Here is a 21,159-nt window from a genome sequence, read left to right on the forward strand (position 1 = left end):
TTAAAGAATGTTGCAAACTGATTTTGATAATGAGACGCATTAATATTTCATTATTTTTTTTAAAAAAACATTCAAGTGCTTCTGACCTTATGAAATTTCAAACTGCCAAGGCTGAACAAGATTTTCTTTTAATCACTTTTTAGCTAGTGGAACACAGCAGCATTTTCCTCTAGAACATCCAATCAAACTAAAAAACACAGAACAGAGTACTTTTTTTTCAAAGCATTATACAACCACTAATTAATCCTCAGAACACTCCTGTGAGATAGGGAAGTACTATCCCTGATGCATACAGAGGACAAGTTACCTACCCAAGGCCCCACAGGATTACAGGGGCTGAACTGGGACTAGAATTCAGAGTTTAATGATTTCTAGTCCTATCTCAATCTTCTAGATAGCCCCGTCTCAACAGATCTTCAAGACTTACAAGGTACATCCAAACGGCCTGGACAAGAACGTTAGCAGCCACACTCTATGGAAGTGAAGGAAGAGAGCTCCCCTTCACAGTAAGCAGTGAAGGAGAAAGCAAGCCTTATGCTTAGGCCTCACAAAATCAGGACAACTCAGGGTGCCCAAACAGCACAGGACTCTACTTGATCCCCCTGTACCCAAGTCCCAATGGCCTCACCCTTGAAACATCTTGCTTTCTGGCAGTTGGTAACTGGTGCTGGATGTGGAGATGGAACCTAAAGTGATGTCGAAGACATTACGGCATCTGAGAAGTTTGAGGCTCATTGGCCATGTCTTCACCTCAAGCATGCACATATGATGCAAGTTCGACTGAGAAAAACTATCTGGACTTCAGGTTTCTGAACCTTATATTGTCACAATTTGAAGCAGCACAGGTCCAATCTTTTGTTCACTCCATTAATACCACTAATGTCAATAGTTGCATTACCCTGACTGTTGCAGAGGCTTTAAAATAAAGAGAGGGGTGGCTAAGGATCAGGCCAACCTTGGGGTCTTGATCATCCAGGTACAATAGAATTGCTGAGTAATCTGTTCTATGAGGGTGAGAGAGTGCTGAATGCCAATTATTCTGTGCAGCCTTTTCAGATGCACTTTTGTAATTAATACTACAAATTTTCCAGTCAGACAGGGAGCCTTATTTATTTGGCTAGTTCCCAAGATGAGGAAAACGCTCCAAATAAAAACGAGCAAACCGCAAAACAAAATACTCAGATTTTCAAACAGTCCACATAGTCAGCAATACTTCCTGCCTAGTCTCGCACGCCCACTTATGCTTCCATTCTCCTCTTAATATACAGCAGAAACCATTTATCCATCTAACTGGGACCAGGGCTAGATCGGATAATCAAAAATTCGGATAATGCAGAGAATGGGCAAATGCGAGGCTGCATCGCCATCTAGCAGCCGAAGGAGAGATCGCCCACTTCTGCATCTGTGCGTGCTGGTAATTCAGTTAATACAGAGAACCAGATAATGGAGGGTCAGATAAACAGGGTTCTAAAGTAGTTGCCTGTTAGCTTGATAGGTTAACATGTTGCAGCTCTCAGTATATAGTAGCCCAGGGGTCGGCAACGTTTGGCACGCGGCTAGCCAGGGTAAGCACCCTAGCGGGCCGGGCCAGTTTATTTACCTGCTGATGTGGCAGGTTCGGCCGATCGCAGCCCCCATTGGCCCAGGAGGCGAACCGCGGCGAGTGGGGGCCACGATCGACCAAACCTGCCGCGTCAACAGGTAAATCAACTGGCCCGGCCCACTAGGGTGCTTACCTGGCGAGCCGCGTGCCAAACATTGCCGACCCCTGTAGTAGCCATTGGTAGCAAGCACTTAGTCCCGAGGTGCATGTATTTAGCTATGACCACCCAGAACTGAAAATTGGATGGGGAAAAGGCGGAGAAACCACAGTACAAATCCAGACATCCTCTCAAGATAACGGTAACCTTTCACAAGCATCACAAATCTGGATGAGGTGTTAAACCCTTTGACTACAGTATCTCTATAGAAACGTGGAACACTATTTCACTCAACATGTTCACATAAGACTAACCTCACCTGGTTTAAGGCTGAGAGAGAGAAGAGCTAGGTTATTTCTGAGATATACAGTTTCAGATTATTAGCAATGGACTCAATTAAAAATACTCTAAAGGGGAGCAGGAGAAGCTTTGATTTACCCCCCCAAATTTTATATACTTTTAAATATGAACATTTGATTAAACAAATTTAGTTAATTACATAAGCAAATTTGCTGCATAGTATTGCAAGCTCTGGTAATGTTTACATAAATTTAAAGTTATTCAGTCTACGATATAAAATCTCCCCAAAACAGATTTAACCAAGACATGTGCTGACAATAAGAAAAATGTAGAGCTTGTTATAGCCTGAAAATACTATTTCAGAGAATGTTCCCTTTCAAATGATTTAAGGATGAACTGCACCAAGGAAATTCAGACTGACACTTGGTCCAAAAATCCTCTCATTGTTCAAGAGAGTTGCAAGCTGGCCATGGGTCCCGAAGGTGCAATCTTTGAAATAATTTTTTTGATGTAATCTGCTTCTGTTTTTAAACAATAGCCATAACTTGCATAAGGATATTTCCAATGCAGTTGTGATGGCTCTACAACTCAAAATGTAGATCACAAAAAAGAACGAACAGCAATTTAAATTTTAAATAAAATTTTGGAGGGCTCAGTGGATTATCTGCAAAGGCCTGAGAGAGAACCAAGTTTAATACCTAATCCTCATCTAACTCTGTCTCAGCAACTTTGGCTCCTTCAAAAAATCAAACAGCAGAAACAGAAGAGATATCCTATACAGTTTACTTTTACTACAATCACAGTGGCAACGACTCAAACCAAGGTAATGGCTGGTGTGGGGGGAAAGTGACTGAAGTCTATGGGAACCTCTTCTGAGAGAAAAGTAATTAAGCCCTTCTTAAACTTCATTAAAAATTAGTATTTGTAAAAAAACCTGATCAGTAACTTTAAAAAATGCCTTAACTACACACAGTCTACACCTATTCCAATGCCACCATACAACAAACTACTGTAGAAGATGATCAGGATGATTTTGGGGATCTAATTCTCAAAGCAACTTAATCTTAGTAATAATGGATGTGAATTCAATCCAGAATTAAAGGGTGAATGTACATTTTTAAATATACCTAACCAATGTTAGGTCAAAACTACTTGCAACTAAATGAACCATAATATTTTACTTACTTAAGTGTCACATTGACCTACCTATTCCAGAATTCGCTCCAGTGATTATAACCACTTTTTCACTCAAATCACGACCCTGAAGGATTTCCATTGCAGTACTGTTTCCATCATATCTCTGTCTAGTAGTAGACTTCATTGGATTATCTTCAACTGTAAATGCCAGTCTGGGGTCAAGGTATGTAGTCCTTTTGTTTATATGGCTGTAAAAATCAAAAACAAGATTTCAAACTAATTTTTGTTTCTTCTATGCTGTGCAGTAAGGTTGCAAGCACTAGGGAAACACTGAAGTGTTGCCAATTTTCAACAATAATCATGTCTTATTAATACCAAGAATGTTAATAACAGAACATGTGACTTGTTCTCTCCTTTTTACCTCAGGGACAAAGCCCTTTAAGAGTTATGACTTGTCTATACTTGAGACACTACCTCCACAAAACGGGAAGGGTTCTTGCATCACCTTAGGTAATCCATCTCCCCGATGGTCAAAAAAAAATTATTCTTCCATCAACCTAGTGCTGTCTATACCAGGGGTTAGGTCAGTATAGCTACATCTTGCAGGGGTGTGCATGTTTCGTACCCCTGAGAGACATAGCTATGCCGATATAAGTTCCCAATGTAAACCAGCAGTCTCCCATTGCTAACTGCCATACCCAAACAGTCCGATCTCATGAGAGCTTTATGGCTACTCTTTACTACAGAACAGTGGAAAGAGAGAGAACTCCGTTTTCAATGCTCAGATGCTTCTAACGCTGTCATCTTTTGGCTGAAGTGAAATCTAGCTTTCCCTTTCCTGCTGCAAGTTGGAGGCCTTTAAGATCAAAGAATAGAAACAAAATAGTCAAGAGCCTACTGATTCCAATATAGGATCACTTATGCTACTTCCCACATCTCATTTATGCTTGCTGTCTGCATTCTACTCTTCACAGCAAGTCATTCCAAAATGTTTTGCTTGTTTTTAAGTGACGTGTGAGTGTAATAATATTTAGCATTTCTAAGTGCAAAATTATCTTCATCTTCACTCTGTTTGAGAAGGTCAAGGCACTTCACAAACTTTAACAAATTAAGCTTCACAACACCTATATAAAGTATATGAGGATTATGATACCCAGTTCTCACAGGAGGGGGGGGGGGGGGGAAACCAGAATTGAGTCAAAAGAAGTTTAGTCTGTGGAGGAGCTGCAACTAAAACTCAGATCACACTTGGCTCCAATTCCAGTGCTTCAACCACACCTTCATCCGATCAAAGTAACTGTGAAATATGCATCCATTGCTGACATCTCTTTCAGGTAATATTTCAGTACGCCACAAAAACTCCACACCCTTGTTAAGAAATGGCAGTTCCACCTTGTCGCACAATGGGAGAGGTTATCCAAAAAAAAAAGGGAGCGATGTGCTTGAGTCAGTTTTATTCCCATGTGATCTGCTAACAAGCAGCAGGGCAGGACGCAGCCTGAGCCAGGCTTATCTGAGAGTGCCTGCTTATATAATTCTCTCTCTCTCTCTCTCTCTCTCTCTCCAATGTGAGCTCTTTATTGCTTTGCTAGTGTCAAGTTCTTTTTACAATATGTTCTGAATTTCAGTGTGCTAACTCTCTGTCAAATGAGAGCTGGTAAGATACTGCTGCACAGACTTTTCCATTTCCCCCTCCCCCTGCTCACTGTGACTGGGACCTGGAGGTGAAATCCTGACCCCACTAAAATTAATGAGAACTTTGCCAATGCTCCAAAGGGCTATACCGCTGGACTCAAACTGTAGCAGCATCCACCACCACTCCCCAGCCAAATAAGCTGGAGGAGGAACAGAAGCAGTATCTTCATCCTTGGTCAGAGCCTTTCCCCAGGAACAGTAGGACTAACCTGGCAGAGCAGTTGAGCCAAGTGAAATTCAGAATTTCTGTCCCACAGAAAATTCCAGCATTTCAACTGAAATGTCCACATTTTTCACCAAACAGAAACTCCCACAACAATTTCAATTCAGAAGGATTAAATGTCACATTGGATGAGGGGAAAGCAGTGGACGTGTTATTCCTTGATTTTAGCAAAGCTTTTGATATGGTCTCCCACAGTATTCTTGCCAGCAAGTTAAAGAAGTAAGGGCTGGATGAATGGACTATAAGGTGGACAGAAAGCTGGCTAGATCATCGGGCTCAGCTGGTAGTGATCAATGGCTCCATGTCCAGTTGGCAGCGAGTATCAAGTGGAGTGCCCCAAGGGTCAGTCCTGGGGCCAGTTTTGTTCAATATCTTCATTAATGATCTGGAGGATGGCGTGGATTGCACCCTCAGCAAGTTTGCAGATGACACTAAACTGGGAGGAGTGGAAGATAGACTGGAGGGTAGGGATAGGATACAAAGTGACCTAGACAAATTAGAGGATTGGGCCAAAAGAAATCTGATGAGGTTCAACAAGGACAAGTGCAGAGTCCTGCACTTAGGACAGAAGAATCCCATGCACTGCTACAGACTAGGGACCGACTGGCTAGGCAACAGTTCTGCAGAAAAGGACCTAGTGTTACAGTGGATGAGAAGCTGGATATGAGTCAACAGTGTGCCCTTGTTGCCAAGAAGGCCAACGGCATTTTGAGCTGTATAAGTAGAAGCATTGCCAGCAGATCGAGGCACGTGATCATTCCCCTCTATTTGGCATTGGTGAGGCCTCATCTGGAGTACTGTGTCCAGTTTTGGACCCCACACTACAAGAAGGATGTGGAAAAATTGGAAAGAGTCCAGCGGAGGGCAACAAAAAGGATTAGGGGGCTGGAACACATGACTTATGAGGAGAGGGTGAGGGAACTGGGATTATTTAGTCTGCAGAAGAGAAGAATGAGGGGGGATTTGATAGCTGCTTTCAACTACCTGAAAGGGGGTTCCAAAGAGGATGGATCTAGAGTGTTCTCAGTAGTACCAGATGACAGAATAAGGAGTAATGGTCTCAAGTTGCAGTGGGGGGAGGTTTAGGTTGGATATTAGGAAAAACTTTTTTACTAGGAGGGTAGTGAAGCACTGGAATGGGTTACCTTGGGAGGTGGTGGAATCTCCTTCCTTAGAGGTTTTTAAGGTCAGGCTTGACAAAGCCTTGGCTGGGATGATTTAGCTGGTGTCAGTCCTGCTTTGAGCAGGGAGTTGACTAGATGACCTCCTGAAGTCCTTTCCAACTCCGATATTTTATGATTTTATTCTATGATTTTTAATGGAAACACTTCAACATTCCTGAAATTGAAGTGAACAGAAATGTTTCATTTTGAGTCACTTTAACATTAAGCTGCATTTTCCTATTGTAACGCTTTGACTCTTGGGAACTGCATTTCAGATGCTTGAGGCCCCCATTCTACCCTCTGTGCCAGGCTCCCTAGCCAGGCCACATTTCCCCGTGGTGAACCAAGCAGAACTTGATCAGAGGGAAATCTACATTCAATTATGGGAGATGGAGTCCTCCAGGGAGCTGAGCTCAGCCCAGCCCAGCCCAGCGGAGAGACCAGGGCTTGAACTATAACTCCCATAAAGCAATCTGCTGAAAGAGAAATGCAATTTGATATTGTATTGAACTGATTCAAAATTCAGTTCAATAAATCTTCAACAAAAAATATTCTATTTTGGGTTGAACTGACCCTAAATGAAATACTTCATTTAGATTTCCCTTCCCAGTGGAAAAAAATGAAAGTCTGGGGGGGGAAAAAGAAACAAAAAAAACAAAGATTCCCCCCACCCGCTCCATGGAAAATTTCTGTTTTGCAGAAACTGCATTTTCTGTCAGAAAATCATTCTGACAAAAAAATTCTCAACTCATTTCTGATCAATGATCTTTACAACACCTGTGCGCCCCTTGTGTGAGCAGATTCTACAGTTTGGACTGTAAATATTCTTCCCTTTCTGCTGATTCATTGTTTACTGAAACTACCTCCCTTCTCCTCTCTACCAATGTCTATTTAAAGCCAGACTCATGATCCTTCCTACCTTCCTCTTTTTCCTTATGATCCTTCCTACCTTCCTCTTTTTCCTCTCCCTGCTATGAACTCACCCCTCCTGCCGTTGCCCCTTGTTCAACCTCTCTTTCCTTCCCCCCAATCCCCCACGTCTTTTAGATTGTAAGCTCTCTGGGGCAGAAATTGTTCCTTCTGTTTTTCACAGCATCCAACACATTTTGAGCACTACAATATTGTAAAAACAGACCAACCAATTATGGAAGCTTGGCGGTCCATATAAGCAAAATCACATATAGAAAGCGTGAAACTGGCTTTGCTTTACAAAAACCGATCCATATAATTATCTCTCTGAGCTGAGATCACAAAATCAAGTTCCTATTGTATTTCTTAAATTACTTTTCTGGCTAAGAAGAGACAGCCTCACCTACCTACACTTTGAAGAGGCAGGAATTTTGGTCTACTAGAGAGAAAATTTGTTGTATGAAGAATTCACAATTCTTTCTCTCCTGACTTTACAACAGAGGATATTAACATATCATTGGGTGTTCTCTTTGGAAACCCAATCTTCATATGGAGTTATCTTTTGAATCACTCCATTATTCCTCATTTCATTATTATTGTTATTTCCCAAATTTGTTTCTAGATTCTTTCCACCTTCTGTTTAGCTAGGAGAGGATGCTGGAAATCTATTGATATCACAATTACAGTAACTCCTCACTTAAAGTCATCCTGGTTAACGTTGCTTCCTTGTTATGTTGCTGATAAATTAGGGAACATGCTCGTTTAAAGTTGCGCAATGCTCAATTATAACATTGTTTGACAACTGCCTGCTTTGTCTACTGCTTGCAGAAAGAGCAGCCCATTGGAGCTAGCTGGGGAGGGCTTGGAAACAAGGTGGACCAGCAGCCCCCCTATTGGCTCCCCTAAATTCCCTGTGTGGCAGCCACTCAGCAGGCTATCAATTGTCAGGCAGTTCAGCTGTCCCTCCCCCACTGCCATATGCTGTTCCTGCCCTCTGCCTTGGAGCTGCTCCCCAGAGCCTCCTGCTTGCTGTGCAAGGCGGGGGTGCAGAAGGGGTGCTAATGTCAGGGTGTCCCTCTCCCCCCCGCTCCTTTACGCCATCCACAGAACTGGGGGAAGGGGTACGGGGGGCGGGGACACGACAGGGCTCAGGATGGAGGGAGTTTGCTGGCAACAGCTGCTGTCTCAACTTGCTGATCTAGTTAAAGAGGCAATGAACTTAGAGTGGGGTCAGCATACCTAAAGGGGTAATGCGCGTCTTTCTCTCACACACATGGTGTGGGTCTCTGTCTCTCTGCCATGCTGTCTCCCCTCCCTCCATTCGTGCGGCCTTGTAGAGTGTGAGGCTACATTAACAATGTGTTAACCCTGGAGAGCTCAGCCAAGTGCTAGTTCATCATTTAGCAGCAAGGCATTCCCTGGGAAATATCCCACCCTCTTCCACCCTCTGACTCCCCCATGTCAACCAAGCTTCACAATCATCATTGCTGTGTACAGTATTACACTGTTTAAAACTTATATTGTGTGTGTAAATATATATAAAAAAAATAAAATATAGTCTTTTGTCTGGTGAAAAAAATTTCCCTGGAACCTAACCCCACCATTTACATTAATTCTCATGGGGAAACTGGATTCGCTTAACATCGTTTCACTTAAAGTACCATTTTTCAGGAACATAACTAACACGTTAAGCAAGGAGTTACCGTATTCTGTTATAGAATTAAGTTTAAGTCACTCTCAGTTCTGCACTGCAAGTTTATACTTACGTTTACATGAAAATTTATTAACTTGGTGGGGAAGGGAAGATTTATTACATGCCTAAAACTTTAAAATATTAAGTTTTTGTTTACTGGTTTCTGTGTATTTAATTCAAAGAATCATGGCATTGCAACTCACTTGAGTGGTCCAAATCTTGTATGTGTCATCATCATCCTTTCTATTCATTCATGATCTATGTTTTCAAGTACTTACTCCACAAAGTAGACTTGTCCGTTTTCATCTGTTTCTTGCTCCCACCCATATGGCAGATCTAGAATACAGAAAATATATCTCAAAGCATTTTCTACAGGAAGTCTGAACTCCTGGCATTGCTGAATATGGGAAATATATACAATCATTTCCATCCCTAGTACTCCTACCTGCTTGTCTTGAACACTGAAGCTAAGTTTAAAAACAAGAACTGCTCACAAACCATCAAAACAAAAGGAAAGGTTCTCAGAGGAAAGGTATAATATTCAGGAGATCTAAAATAAATAATATGGTGTGGCATATGGTCATTACTAACAAGGATATAGAGACGTTTGCAGGAGGCTAGTAATCCTTTCACAAACGACTTTACTTGCAGTACAAACCCACAGGGTTTGATCCTGCCTTGTAATATGTTGCACATGTCCCATGCATCTTGGGCAGAGCTGGTGTGAATGCATGATCAAGTATAGCAGCTATCAAAATACTGGATTCTGCAATATTGTATATAATGCACATTACATATCTAAACATGGGAATAAGCCCCAGCGTGTGGGGGACAATACTATTATAGGAGGTGATATGTTAAAGGAAAGAAATGATAAAAAGTATAACAGAATCTTTTCCTACAAACCAAATCTTATTATAAAATACTCATTAAAATATTTAAATCAAGGAATTTTCCTGCTATTTCAAAGAAGCTAAACTTGTCTGAAAATATTAGCTGTAGTTCATCAGGGTGGTGGTTTAATATACTGAAAACATTCTAATTAGGTATGTGCACATTATTGACAATATATGAAACATGAGACATCGGCAGCCCATGATAGCCTATCCCTTTCTTTAATGGCTTTAAAGATTTTACTGACACAATAAAAAAAAAAAAAATCACATAAAAAAAATTCAAATTTAGTGATGGAGTCCCTCCTTGGCATGCCTATTTATAATGCTCATCCTCCTGCCCCAACCAAAAAGTTACTAATATCCCTTTAATATTAATCTACTGAAAATGTTACTATCATGCATCATCTAGTCTTAATGTAGGACTGTTTTGCTGTATACATAACTTTGCCTCCTTTAAAATGCACTGTTTTTATTTATCCTCTATGTTTATTGAAGCTTTCCCCTGATCAACAATCTTTTTGCTAAGCAAGATGAGATCATACTAGTAAACAAGGGATTTTATTCTCTCCAGTGCTGGAGCTCAGCTACCACAGGGGGAGAGAGGTTTCAGGGAGCCAGTTTGGGTTCCCTGATTCTCAGAGCATTCTAACTTGAGCCACTGACAGAAGGTCCTTAAATGGGCATTTTCCCAGTGGCAGATTACTAAAGTTCTGCCACGCTCTCTTCCTGCCCACTCCTTCCTTGACACACACCTAGCCCAGGTATGGGGGACATGGAACAGTCCCTGGCACTGGCAGGGAATTCCCCTACACAAGCGGAATTCTCTGCTGGCATTTACAGATGAAATAAGGTCCCTTTGTGTCACCCAAGTGACAGAAAGGGGCCATAATGCAATTTACGAATCTTGCCATGAGTCTCTGTGTCCATTACAAGGACAGTAAACAGAAGACCTTGGCACTTCTGCCTATTATTTGCCTTTATGTAGAAATAAAGTCATGCAAACTAATCATCATGCACAGACCCCTGGCAAACATGATGGGCCCTGGTGAATGAACAGGGCTTTACTTATATAAAATAGCTGACAGGATTGGGGCCAAATACAGCATAAATCGGCCATCTAGATCCTCCATCCATTCTGATCATTACTTGTAACTTACTGTGTTACAAAAGCCCAACACAAACCTCCTGCAATGCGTTTTCTCTTTCCAGATTTAGGATGCTCCCATTGGGTTTTCTCTTCAAGATGACTGTTTAAAAATAAAGAAAGAAATGACAATTAAAAAGTAACTTAAAGATGCATTTCTATTATTTACCTTCAATAAAATATATTACCATAGCAGTGTTCTTCCTGCATTCTGATTATATCTTTTTATAGTGTAAACCTCTGAGGAAAGAAATATATTCCCCCTACATATTAATAATATCCCCTCCGTTTAAAAGGAGTTTCATGAGTGGTGCCTCAGGTAACTAGATTCTACGGTGCCATGCTTTTGAGAAAAACCCTAGTCACACAGAACAGAAGCCACTACAATTCAAACACAAGTTTGGATCCAAGTCTCATCTCTCAGGCTGGCAGGGAGCAAACAATCCCTCTGGATGATTAAAGAGCAACATTAATAGACTCAGAGATTGTGTACAAAAGGCCGCTGGCCTTAAGGGGAAGAGCACGAAACATGCAATCATGAATGGGATCCACATTATAGAAAAGTGTGAAGTCACAAAAATCCCTTTTGAAGTTTTGTCCAAGTAATTTTCATATGCAACATGTGATGTAAAAGAGTTGAAACTTCCACCTTAGCAAGCGCAAGTCATAGCAAGTCTTAAAATAAATGTATTAGTGAGCCCAAAGGGAGGAACAGTACTTAATTATAGGCCAGCAAACCACTGATTTATTCATTAATTAGTTCATTTAATAAGGTGGAAGATGGCAACATATCCCACCTAGAGCTATTATTCACTTGAAAAATATTCATTTGAACATATTTAACAATACCACTTAGCTTTCTACATTTGGGCTCAGGTAAACAAGCAGGGCCAAATTAAAGCATATAGATTATAGACCCATGCTTACAACACCAGCTTGTTATTGAATCAGAATTGCTTCATCTAAAAGAAAAAGGACATTTCTAGCCCTCACATCTGGGAAGAAAAGCTTGAAAACATGCCCCAAGAGTAACTGCTGCAGTGGTGTCTGCCCAAGTCTGCAGGTAGCTAGAAACAATGGCTCTGTGAAGTATGACTTGACCCTGCATCTCAATGAGGTGTTAACCCACTGCTCTGGGGGCCTCTGCAAACACGAGAAGAAAAAGAGTAGGATGAGCAGAAGAAAAGAGTAGGATGGACTAGACACGTTTACCTAAGCTGAAACACTCCAGCAGCTGGATTAAGTTCTGCTGCTGCATCCCTGATACTACTTGTGCATCTCAGTGGGAAAGAAGAAAGAGGATACCTTTCAATGCCGCAGGAGAAAGAAGGGGCCCCATTCCACTGCCCCTCACTCTCTACCAGTGTGTGTGCATACTAGAAATATTGAAAATGTGATCACATTCGTACAAAAATTAATGATAGGATCAATATAAATTTCTGACACCCATATATGCAGAGGAATAATGTTACTTTACAATGCATACTGGTATGTTACTAGAATACTTGGTCAATACTTATACATGCAGTATAAAGTTAGATATTTCTGGTAAAGGGAGAAAATACAGATACATGTTAAAGCTACTGTCAGTGAAGTAAACTTATAGGAAGAACTGTGAATAAATAAGGCCCTGAGCATGCAAGAACTGTGAGGATGCAGAGCCTTTAGACCTTATTTCCTATACATGGCAAGTGTAACATTAATTAGGAAGTTAACAGGTTATTTTAAAAAAAAATTGCCATATAAATATCAGAGATCAAATTATAATACTTACAAATCAAACATTTTCTTTAAAAATAGTCAGCTATATTTGCATATATTGGGTCAGATTTTCAGCTCGTGTAAACATGCACAGCTCCACTAACTTAAATAGAGCTAACCCAACACCAGCTAACAGTCTGACCCACTGAGTGAATTCTTTTGCATAAGGTACTTCCCCGTGGTTTAGTATATTGTTTTAATTATTGAAAAAAAATAAATACACACACACACCAGATCTATATTAGGAGTGCTTTACCAGTATAGCTATACCAGTATCCACACCAGGAAAGCACTCCTAGTGTGGCCACAGCTTATACCAGCGAAGCTGTACTTAGCCTTGGTATAGCAGGGGTTCTCAAACTGGGGGTCAGGACCCTTCAGGAGGTCGCAAGGTTTAATAGGCAGCAGGTTTAGAACAAATACAAGGAAGTTCTTCTTCATGTAGCGCACAGTCAACTTGTGGAACTCCTTACGTGAGAAGGTTGTGAAGGCTAGGACTATAACACCATTTAAAAGAGAACTGGATAAATTCATGGTGTTAAGTCCATTAATGGTTATTAGCCTGGATGGGTACGGAATGATGTCCCTAACCTCTGTTTGTCAGATGGAGATGGATGGCAGGAGAGAGATCACTTGATCATTGCCTATAAGGTTCATTCCCTCTGGGACACCTGGCATTGGCCTTTGGCAGTAGACAGGATACTGGGCTAGATGGACCTTTGGTCTGACCCGGTACGGCCGTTCTTATGTTATATTCTTATTATGTGGGGGCAGGGCTGGCTTTAGGCCAATTCAACCAATTCCCCTGAATTGGGCCCCACCCCTAAGAGGGCCTCGCGCCCAAGCCCTGGTACTGGGGTAGCCCGGCTTCCCCAGGGGGCAATTTAAAGGGCCTGGAGCCCCAGGCCCTTTAAATTGCCACCCGAGCCCCACTGCTGGAGCCCTGGGGTAGGGCTGAGGGGCTCTGGGGGCTATTTGAAAAGTCCGGGGCTCCCGTTGCTTCTACCATCCCGGCCCTTTAAATAGCCGCCGGAGCCCCCTGCTTCCCCAGGGCTCCCTTGGCTATTTACAGGGCTGGGGCGGTGGAAGCAGGGGAGCCCTGGGCCCTTTAAATAGCCCCCGAGCCCTGGGCTGCTGCTGCTACCCCGGTGGGCAAGGGAGGAGGAGGGAGCACTTACCGTACAGGGTGGGCTGTACCCGCATGCCCTGCCCGCAGCCAGCCCGTATCCAGCGAGCCCCGCAGCCCCTGCCCTGCCCGCAGCCAGCCCGTCTCCAGCCAGCCCCGCACCCCATGCCCGCAGCCAGCCCGTATCCAGCCAGCCCCACAGCCCCTGCCCTGCCCGCAGCCAGCCCCTGTCTCCAGCCAGCCCCGTACTTCCTGCCCGCAGCCAGCCCCTGCTGCACCCCCTGCCCTGCCTGCACCAGCCCCACCCCCCCTGCCCTGCCGCTGCACACAGCCAGCCCCTCACCTCCTGCCCACAGCCAGCCCCTGCCACACCCCCTGCCCTGTCTCCAGCCAACCCCTGCCGCAACCCCCCGCCTGAAGCCAGCCAGTCCCGCACTCCTCTGTCTCCAGCCCTGCCAACCCATGCTGCACCCCCCCTGCAGCCTTGCCTGAAGCCAGCCAACCCGCCCCACACACCCCTGTCTCCAGCCAGCCCCACACCCCTTGCATGGCCTGCAGCCAGACCCTACCTCCAGTCAGCCCCTGCCCTGCCTCCAGCCAGTCCCATGTCCAGTGGTGCCCTACAGTTCCCAGGGCAGTAACCCTGCACACCTGCTTCAATGAGGGGGGCAAGGAGCAGCTGGGACCCACACATGTGCACACCCTAGGGTGACCAGCCAGCCCCCCAAGTGTGAAAAATCAGGACGGGGGTGTGGGTAATAGGATCCTATATAAGAAAAAGACCCCAAAAATCAAGACTGTCCCTATAAAATCGGGACATCCGGTCACCCTAGCACACCCACAGGGAGTGGTGGGGACCCACACATGTGAAACGGAACTCATTTCTAGTTCAGGCCCATCTTTTTAAAAAAGAACTTTAGGTAGGGTTAACATACATCTGTATTTTCCCGGACATGTCAGGCTTTTTGGTTCTTAAATCGCCATCCAGGAGAAATTTTTTAAATTTAAAAATTCCTCCCGGGAAAATGCGGATGTATAGTAACCCTATTGGTACAAAAAAATACATACTTTGGCACATCCCTTAAATCAGAACTTTTTATAGGGAACCGGTTGCTAAGAAATGAAAGGCATTTTTTTACCTGTTTTTTTTCTTTTAGTCATCCCTGCCAGGGCCCCGCCAAAAACGTTCGAATTGGGCCCCGCACTTCCTAAAGCCGGCTCTGCGTGGGGGGGTCGCGAGCTGTCAACCTCCACTCCAAGCCCTGCTTTGCCTCCAGCATTTATAATGGTGTTAAATATATATATAAAAAAGTGTTTTTATTTTATAAAGGGGGGGGGTTGCACTCAGAGACTTGCTATGTGAAAGGGGTCACCAGTAAAAAAGTTTGAGAGCCACTGTGGTATAGCTTATTACAGCCTCCCAAGAGAAATAAGCTATGCCAGCAAAAGTGAAGTTTTGTCACTCTACAATAGGGGCTTTTGCCAGCACAATTATGTCTGACAGAGATCACATGCACAGGATCTTACTTAAAGACATGCTAGTAATGATTACCGAAAGTTGGGCTCACTGAAGTCAGTAGGAATAAAGGAAAAGTTAAAATCTAGACTGAATGATTTAGTTTGTGGAGAATTTTTTTTTTTTTTTTTATTCTCCTCACATGCTGGACACGCTAGGAAGTGCATTTGCGGGTGCAGAAGTAGGGAGAAGAGAAGTCATCTGACAGTACACAGGACAAAACACTGCAACTACATTTTTTCCCTTCCACAAAGGGAGATCATGCTAGCATTATAACCGGAGGCCATCATTCAGACATCAGTACAGATTGACTCCACTGCCATTCCAGTTAAGGAAGCTTTAATAGAAAAGCAGGGAAATTCCTCTCACAAGTCAGCCCTGTAATGCATCTGCTCTTGCTAAATGCCTAGAATATGGCAATGTCTAGGCTTAACATTTTCATAATGGCACGGGGTGGCAGCTCTGGGCCCATGAATCACTCGGCCAAAACTCTGGCAAACCTCAACATCCAGATTGAGCTACACCCCTATTTATCACTTCCAATAGCCACCCATACACAGACTATTATAGCACCTGTTTCTCCTCTCCTCCTGCACAGAACAAAATTGAGAGCACCATGATCCCTTATGTAGGACACTATTGCCCCCGCATATGTACACAAATATTCCAAAAAAGTTATATCCTCAGCCCAAAAAATGTGCAGCAATATTGCCCCCAAACACACCCTGTGTTACTGCCCTCCCACTGGAGTTTTACCCCTTTTACGTTGAGCTCTATCATTACCACTTACCAGGTAAGAGACAACAGCTACACCTATGTGTACTTAGTATTGCACTTATTCATCCCTATATATAAAGCAGAATTTATCCCATTCCCCCATCCCAGGCTCCTCTGATGTGTAGGGCATTTCTGCCCCCTTCCCATCTCTGTATCCAAGGTATTTATTCTCCCCCCCCCCCATTACCGTAGCACCTTACTGCACCTAACACACATTAGTAGATCTATCACCACAACACCCCATGAGGTAAGTATCAGATCGGGAAACTGACATGCAGTGAAATAAGTGACTTAACTAAGTCGAGTTCTCATGACCCTCCCTCACTCCCTCCCATATAGAGCTCTCTCACCCTCTCTACCCTCTCCCCCCCCCCCAGTTTATGCTACTATCACTCTGTGTAGGGAAGAAGCAGCTCTCTGCCCCCGCCCACACACACATCTAGGAGAGGCAGCAAGGATAGATGCAGAAAGCAGCTAGTGGGTCTCCATGCCCCCGCCCATCCCCAGGGCAGAAGAGGGAGAGGGATGGGCAGCTCCGTGCCCCCCATGCCCGGGGCGGGAGAGGGAGGAGCAGCTCCGTGCCCCTCCGCCCCCCAGGGCAGGAGAGGGACGGGCAGCTCCGTGCCCCACCCATCCCCAGGCCAAGACGGGGAAGGGAGGGGGAAAGGGAGGAGCAGTTCGGTGCCCGCCAATCCCCAGGGCGGGAGAGGGAGGGGGCGGGGCAGCTCCGTGCCCCCCATCCCCGGGGCGGGAGCGGGAGGGGCAGCTCCGTGCCCCCCATCCCCGGGGCGGGAGCGGGAGGGGCAGCTCCGTGCCCCTCCGCCTCCCAGGGCGGGAGAGGACAGAGAAGAGGGGTCAGGGTCAGCAGGGTCCCGGCGCGGCAGGTGCCCCCTTACTTGGCATAATAAACCCAACCGTCCTTGGTGGTCCGCTCCTCCCAGCCGGGCGGCAGCTCCTCCTCGCTGTCCGTGTCCTCCAGCCCCGCGTACTTCAGAGCAGCCATTGGGCCGAGAGGATCCAGGCAGCCCCAAAGCAACCGCCACCGGCCCGTTCCCTTCGCGGCTCCGCCCCTTCCGGTGGGCCCCGCCAATCGCGTGGTGAGGGGAGCCCGGTGCCCCCTGGGAAATGTAGTCCGGACAAGAGGGGCGCGCCGGACAGGTGCAGGGCGTGCGGCGGGCTGGGAGAGACGGGCGCAGGGAGCCCCACTCCTGCGAATAGACACGCTCCCGGGTGCTGCCCCAGCGGGTGTCCAGCCCGCAGGCACGGCGCCTACAGCTTGGCTGCAAAGCCGCGATTCTCAGCCCGCCTCCCCTCCCCTTGGCGCTGTGGCCTGAGAGGCTGGGCTCACAGTCTGCCCGAGCGCGGGTGCAGTTCTCACGCTGGTGCCTCCACGGCGGCTCAGCGTTTGTGCGAAAGCGCGAGCTCATGCTGGAATCGTGATGTCGCCTGACTCTCTCCGCCTTTATTGCAGGGTAGGTGCGGAGAAACGCGTTAAGTCAGTGGAGCCTAAAGGTTCAAAAACCCAAAGGCAAAGAAATCAATTGCAGCACTTAAAAAATCTTCATTTTAAGCCAGTTTCATCATTTAGGGGATTCAGCCTCTGGTTGTTTGTACATGGTGGATTGGTGCAATTGGAAAAGACCAAGACCCACTGCATTAAATAATCAAACAAGATAGTTTCCAAATTGCCTGTTGGTATCTGATCATTGAACATATATATGAGGATCACTGAGCTTGCTAACTTTTGTACACTAGCGGGTGCCACAGATTTACACTACCTGATGATTTATTTAATCGCTTTTTGGTTAGAAGGAAAAATCATTGATCACTGCTTTGTCCTAGACCACTTTTTGCTCCATTTGCCCATTTTAGTTTCTCTGGCTGCCAGGCCAACATTGCATTACCTTGCCCTTACTGAGCTAGAAATACATTTGTCATTTCCTCAGAGCTAATAACTGCATCCAACATGACACTTGGATAGGTCTCAGCGCCTGCCTTTACTTTACTGCAACTTAGGACCACTCAGCACGGCCAGTGCATGGCCCATTTCCCAAGACTGGGCAGCAAGATGACTGCAGTGATGTATGGGTATTTGCTGACGATGATGACTATTTTGTCCCTTTTGTATTAACTCTCCAGCCATTCATTCAACTTTGAATCATGGAAAGTAAATCATCATGATGACACGTGGTCATGGTCTAGTGATCAATGTATAAGCCACCTACTAGCTGAGGGCAAACACAACCAAGTAACATGCTTATAGTGGAAGCGACTAAGAGATATAATAACTTGTCAGGAGCTAATGTTGTTAGACCACAGTATTAATACTGTTAGTACTATCACATTGTTACTGTCTCTATGTTTCTTTCTCTAGGATTTGTTAGAATAATACTTTACACTTCTATAGCAGCTTTTATCAGAAACTGTCAAAATGCTTAATAGTTGTTAATATATTAAGTTATAACACACCTCATGAGTGTGGTATTATCCCTCACTGGGGTGTTAGGGCACTGAATCACAGCAAGATTAAGTGACTAGGCTGAGGCCACACAGCCAGTCTGTGGTGGAACCAGGAATAAAAGTCAGATTCCCAGTCCTGGGCTTTAAACACAAGACCAGATCTTTCTTTGTGAAAGCAAAGAATAGGCCTCAGGAGAAAGGAACACCACAAAAGCAAGTTTCATTATTAAAGAAAACTTAAGTTATTTTCCTGCCATAATGAAGTTAAGACAACACGAGCACACGCTTTGGCAAAGGATTGAAACATTTGAGAAATTTATGACTACAGATTAGAGCTTGCCAAGACCTCCATTTGGATTCAAGAACTAGGATATATACCTTAGTCACAGCTTATGTGGCGCTCAGCCTGGTGTGGTATCAATATACCATAACTTTCTTCAGGGAAAATCCCCTCTCTTCAGTGGCTTTAGACCACCTAAATAAGCAGTCTCCATAGGCTCCTTTTCCAGATCTGTGGAATCTGAAATCCTGATAATTGTATATAGTAATCAGGTCTGCTGCCTGTGCACATTTGTAATGGCAAGGGTCATCAGTGGGGTTAGAATCCAGGACTTTGGTCTGGTAAATGCTGATAGAGTCTGGAGTACTTGGGATATAGGATTTGTCTCCTGTAACAAAGTGATGTGTCCATCTGTCTCAGAGAGAGAGAGAGACATACACACGCTCAGAGTCTATGTTAAACAAAATGTCTTCATTCTTCTGATAACCATATTCTGTTGTTCTTCAGGCCCTTCCTCATCATAGTCATTCCTTGGAGGAGTGAGCACTACGGACAGCTGGGCAGTAAATGTAATTATTGGAGATTGCAGCAGATGGCACTGTAGACAAAGAAATAAAGCTGAATATGCACTATTGGAGCTATACAGCTCACCTGCTCCCCAATAACTGCATACCCATACCAGTCTGCCTGCAAAGACTTGAATTAGTTCCTGGCCTGCCCTTCCATCACTTTGAAGGCCTGTTTGAGAAGTGACACTGAAGTAGTTCCTCATGTCAATCAGTCATAAGAGGTGTTGGCTATGGATGTGCCAATTTTCACAGCAGAGAACTTTACAGTAACAGGGCTTGGAGTACTGAAAAGCACTGCAACAAGCTCCCTGCTGGGTGCAGGCATCCAAAAGGGAAGGGGCACTTCAGTGACATGCTCACATCTGACCTGCCAGCCCTGGGAAGTGCCTGCACAAGTGACCTATAACAGAAGAGTGTTCCAGATCAACCCAGTAGCTAAAAAGAGCACTTGTTTCAAGAGTGTAGCTCCAAGGTTTGAAATCCATAAAACTATTAACTTATTGGTGACTACTGGCAGAAAGCGGTTATTTTAAGGGTGTTTTCTCCTCTCCTTACTACCGACTCCCAACGATCAATGGCTGAAGTTGCATGATGCTAGGTTAATGGGAATATGGAAATTAATTAGTTGTCAGACAGCCCTTTTCCAAGCATCTAAGATATCCAGCCTAAGTATCTATATATCCTAAGATATGCTAACAATGTGCAAGATTTAAACTCCTAGTAAATAGTCATTCAATATTAAAGAGTGTCACCGTGCCTCAGTGGGTCACAGCCAGGAATACCAGATTCAGCACACTCTGCTGAGAAATAGGGCAGACTCACCCCACATGGGGGGGTTATTCTATCATTAGATTATAGCAAGCCAATAACAAAAGTAAATCAGTGTGTTGAGACAGAAGTTAACAGGAAGTCAAAGATGCAGTCTGTTTAGACATTCCAGCCTTTGTCTCACCACCCAGACAGTGGACTCTATAATGTGGTTCCAGAAAACCAATTTAATCAAATATAGGGTCCTGCTAATCTCAAGAGATCAGCCCCATAGCCAGGTCAATATATAACTCAGCTCTTACCCAATAATCACTCTGCTGCCAATCTTTTATTAATAAAACTTTAGATTTTAGTTACTAAAAGAAAAAAAGAGTTAATAAATCATATACATACAGATAATTGCAGAGTCCTTATATCAGGTTTGTTGCAGTGATGGAATAAACTGCAGGCTTGTAAAATTTCTCTGGTATCTTCCAAAAAAATTTTAGTTGTAAATCTATAGTCCAGAGCAGGGGTCGGCAATGTTTGGCATGCGGCTCACCAGGGTAAGCACCCTGGCGGGCCGGGCCAGTATATTTACCTGCTGACACGGCAGGTTCGGCCGATTGCGGCCCCCACTGGCCGTGGTTCACCGTCCCGGGCCAACGGGAGCAGCGGGAAGCTGCAGCCAGCACATCCCTCTCCCACGCCGCTTCTCACCGCCCCCATTGGTCCGGGACAGCGAACCGCGGCCAGTGGGGGCCGCGATCAGCCAAACCTGCCACGTCAGCAGGTAAATAAAGTGGCCCGGCCCGCCAGGTTGCTTACCCTGGCGAGCCGCGTGCCAAACGTTGCCGACCCCTGGTCCAGAGAATGAGAGCAGTAAAGAGGCAAAATGGAGAAATCTCAGGATCTTTTATACCCTTTCCCATGCCTGGAAATGTACTGGGTCAAACAAAGCTCACAGCCTTTGTTTGTGGAAAGTTACTGACCCAAAATGGAGTCCAGGTTCACCTGAGCATATCACATGTCCTTAGATGGTTTGATGACTCACCTATATTCT

The 21,159-nt window shown here is 44.6% G+C and overlaps 1 protein-coding gene across 3 annotated transcripts in view; it reads right to left on the reverse strand.

The window, feature by feature from the left end:
• The window catches only part of WWOX (WW domain containing oxidoreductase), a 666,447-nt gene extending 649,336 nt beyond the window's left edge, over window positions 1–17,111 (reverse strand). For all 3 annotated transcript variants that reach the window (XM_034788089.1, XM_034788090.1, XM_034788091.1), the window contains exons 1-4: window positions 16,937–17,111; window positions 10,899–10,963; window positions 9,099–9,156; window positions 3,207–3,385 (exon numbers count right to left, since the gene is read on the reverse strand). In XM_034788089.1, coding sequence (XP_034643980.1) covers window positions 3,207–3,385; window positions 9,099–9,156; window positions 10,899–10,963; window positions 16,937–17,043 — 409 coding nt within the window. In that variant the 5' untranslated portion in view covers window positions 17,044–17,111. The remainder of the gene's footprint in view (window positions 1–3,206; window positions 3,386–9,098; window positions 9,157–10,898; window positions 10,964–16,936) is intronic.
• Between the last annotated feature and the right edge of the window lie 4,048 nt (window positions 17,112–21,159).

This window comes from Trachemys scripta, chromosome 13 (assembly GCF_013100865.1).
Source record: "Trachemys scripta elegans isolate TJP31775 chromosome 13, CAS_Tse_1.0, whole genome shotgun sequence".
Classification (NCBI taxonomy): Eukaryota; Metazoa; Chordata; order Testudines; family Emydidae; genus Trachemys; species Trachemys scripta.